The sequence below is a fragment of the Pteropus vampyrus genome, unplaced genomic scaffold (genome assembly GCF_000151845.1).
Source record: "Pteropus vampyrus isolate Shadow unplaced genomic scaffold, Pvam_2.0 Scaffold72, whole genome shotgun sequence".
In the NCBI taxonomy this organism is placed as follows: Eukaryota; Metazoa; Chordata; class Mammalia; order Chiroptera; family Pteropodidae; genus Pteropus; species Pteropus vampyrus.
The window spans coordinates 1219552-1222421 of NW_011888853.1; the positions used below are offsets into that span (position 1 = coordinate 1219552).

At 49.9% G+C, this 2870-nt stretch overlaps 1 protein-coding gene across 1 annotated transcript in view; it reads left to right on the plus strand.

The window, feature by feature from the left end:
• Positions 1 to 2870, plus strand: part of DNAI2 (dynein axonemal intermediate chain 2) — a 21137-nt gene that overhangs the window by 3900 nt on the left and 14367 nt on the right. Inside the window, exon 3 of the mRNA XM_023531611.1 lies at positions 1904 to 2046. Coding sequence (XP_023387379.1) covers positions 1904 to 2046 — 143 coding nt within the window. The remainder of the gene's footprint in view (positions 1 to 1903; positions 2047 to 2870) is intronic.

Consider the following 2870-nt stretch of genomic DNA (forward strand, 5'->3'; position numbering starts at 1 on the left):
TGCCATGCAGCTGCCAAGACCCACTGAGGATCCTGGGACGTGCCTGGCCTAGTCTCAGCACCAGCAAGAAGGGCCCTTTTCAGACCCAGGGCTGAGTCGTGGTGTTTAGAGCAGGACCAGTTGTTGCCAGCAGGGGGCGTGTGGGAGCGGGGCCAGCACGGGGTAGGGGCTGTGGCTGATGCCCCAGTCCTGCCGGGGTCTGACCTTACACGTGGATATCCAAGCTGAGCGATGTACTAGAAAACATCCCGCCCAACCTCCCCATTTGACAGATAAGAACACTGACTCCAGGGAGGGGACATGCTCGGGGCACCCAGTGGGTGCCAGCCCAGGCTCTTTGACCTGTAATAGCACTCCCAGGGAGGAGTGGAGGGGATGAAACACACAGAGAGAGAGTTATTTCGTGTCCACTTTCATCCGTTCCTTCTGAGTACTTCAAGGAGAAAGTCTCATTTTGGGGCCATTAAGTCTTTAATACTTTGCTAACTCTTGCTCATTCTCCCTCCGCCTTTGCCTTTTAAATTAATCGTTCATTTCTTTTAGAGCAGTTTTAGGTCCGCAGCAAAATTAATCAGAAAGAACAGAGAGTTCACACGTACCTCCCACCCCCACAGCCTCCTCCACGGTCACCATCCCGCCCCAGGGTGGTCCCTTTGTCACGATCGATGAGCCAACCTTGACACATCATTGTCACCTTGTCTTAGTCTGTTCAGCCTGCTGTAACAAAGCACCATAAACTAGGCAACTTGTAAACAACAGAAATCTATCTTTCGTAGTTCTGGAAGCTAGAAGCCCAAGATCAGGGTGCCAGCATGGTGGGGTTCTGTGTCTGGTGAGGACCCACTTTCTCATTCATAGATAGCCATCTTCTCTCTGGGAACTCACATGGTGGAAGGATGAGGGGGCTCTCTGGAGCCCCATTTGTAAGGGTGCTAATCCCACTCATGAGGGCTCCACCGCACGCCCTGATCTCCTCCCAAAGGCCCCAGCTCCTGACACCATCTCACTGGAGATTAGGTTTCAACATACGAATTCGGGGTGGGGGTGGGGGAGACACACGAACTTTCGGCCTATAGCACACCCCAAGCCCATGATTTACATTAGGACTCACTCTGTGTCATACGTTCCATGAGTTTTGACAAAATTATCGTACAGAATAGTTTCACTGCCCTAAAAATCCCATGTTCCACGTGTTTATCCCTTTCTCCCCGCAAACCTTTGGCAACGGCTGATCATTTCACTGTCTCCATGATTTTGCCTTTCTCAGATGTCATATAGTTGGAATCAGTATTTAGCTTTTCCAGATCAGTTTCTTTCACTTAGTAATGTGCATTGAATTTCCATCATGTCTTTTCATGGCTTGGTAGTTCATCTATTTTTAATGCTGAATAATATTCCAATGTAAGGATGGACCACAGTTTATTCATTCAACCACTGAAGAACATTCTGGTCGGTTCCAAGTTTTAGCAATGAATAATAAAGCTGCTAGAAACATAAGTTTATAGGTTTTGTGCAGGGTTTTGTGTGGACAAACGTTTTCGACTCATTTGGGCAAATACCAACGAGCACAATTGCTAAATTCCTCGCCCTGCTTTTTATTTTAATATTAATGGGAAATGGAGCCTCAGGCTCAGAACTTTCAGCGAAGAAAAACAGCAGCCTAGAATTTAATCTTTTGTTTCCATGGTTTTAATTTTTATTATTAGCTTTTATTTATGGCTGGTGAGATCGGCTTTCCAGCTAAGGGCGTCCTGTAATCTTTGTTTTTAAAATAAATTTCTCTGCGTGAATGTTTAAGTACGCTTAAACATGTTTGAATATTTAAAAGAAAAAAACGTAGTATATAGGAAATGTGGGGAGCCTTGCACTCCAGTCTTCTTCCCTCTTGCTCTTCCCCCTAAAGGGATCCCCAGGAAATAAAGCGGTCAGCCACACACCTCTCCTGGCACCCTGATGGCAACAAAAAGTTGGCGGTGGCATATTCTTGCTTGAATTTCCAACGGGCACCTGAAGGCATGAGCCATGATTCGTACATCTGGGACCTGGGTGAGAAGCGGAGGGGCCCCCGTGGCCAGGGGAGGCTGAGGGAGCGGGGCAGAGGCCAGAGGCCAGCGAAAGCATGAAAGCACAAGAGAGGATGGTGCTGGGGCTGTCGCAGGGAGGGACCAAGCACCCGGGAGGAGGCCTCTCATTCCTTCCCTTTTGGGGTTCGGGTGCAGCCAAGCCGAGCTAAATTGGGGAGCAGGAAACCCGTTTCATTTCCAGATCCAGCATCCAGGCATTCAAGACCAGACCCCCTCAAAAGTCCCCTTTCTGGACCCCTCGAGAGTATACCAGATAGAGTCCCTAGCAGACTGAGAAGGGACTCAAAGGGGAAGGGAGGGGGCTCAACTCTGCCCCCCCTTTCCTGGTGCTCGTCCTTCATTCACGGCCAGTAGGGGCCCTGTGTCCGTCTGAGAGCATGGACCATTGTTGACAGAGGAGCTCACTCCGAGGCCAAAGCCTGGCAGGTGGCAGGCGATGGTGGGCAGCAGGCCCTCGGACGTTCCTCATTGTCGTCATCGCGTGGCATAAACGTCGGCCCTTATGAGTAGGTGTGGGTGCCAAGCGCAGAACCAAGCCCTCTACACTCTGAGCAGCTGAACGCAGCCACCCCAAGGGGCGGGCTCCATCATTATCCCCAGTGCACAGACAAGGAGACCAGTGTGCAGAAGTCAGGGGAGAGCGACTTTATGTAAAAACTTTAGGGTTGAAATTTCTTTCCATCTCAAACCTGGGAAGTGGACGAGAATTGTAATTATATACACACACGGAATCCCGATCCCCAAGACTAAACCATTAGAAGAGATTCTGGCCACCAGGGACCAGCG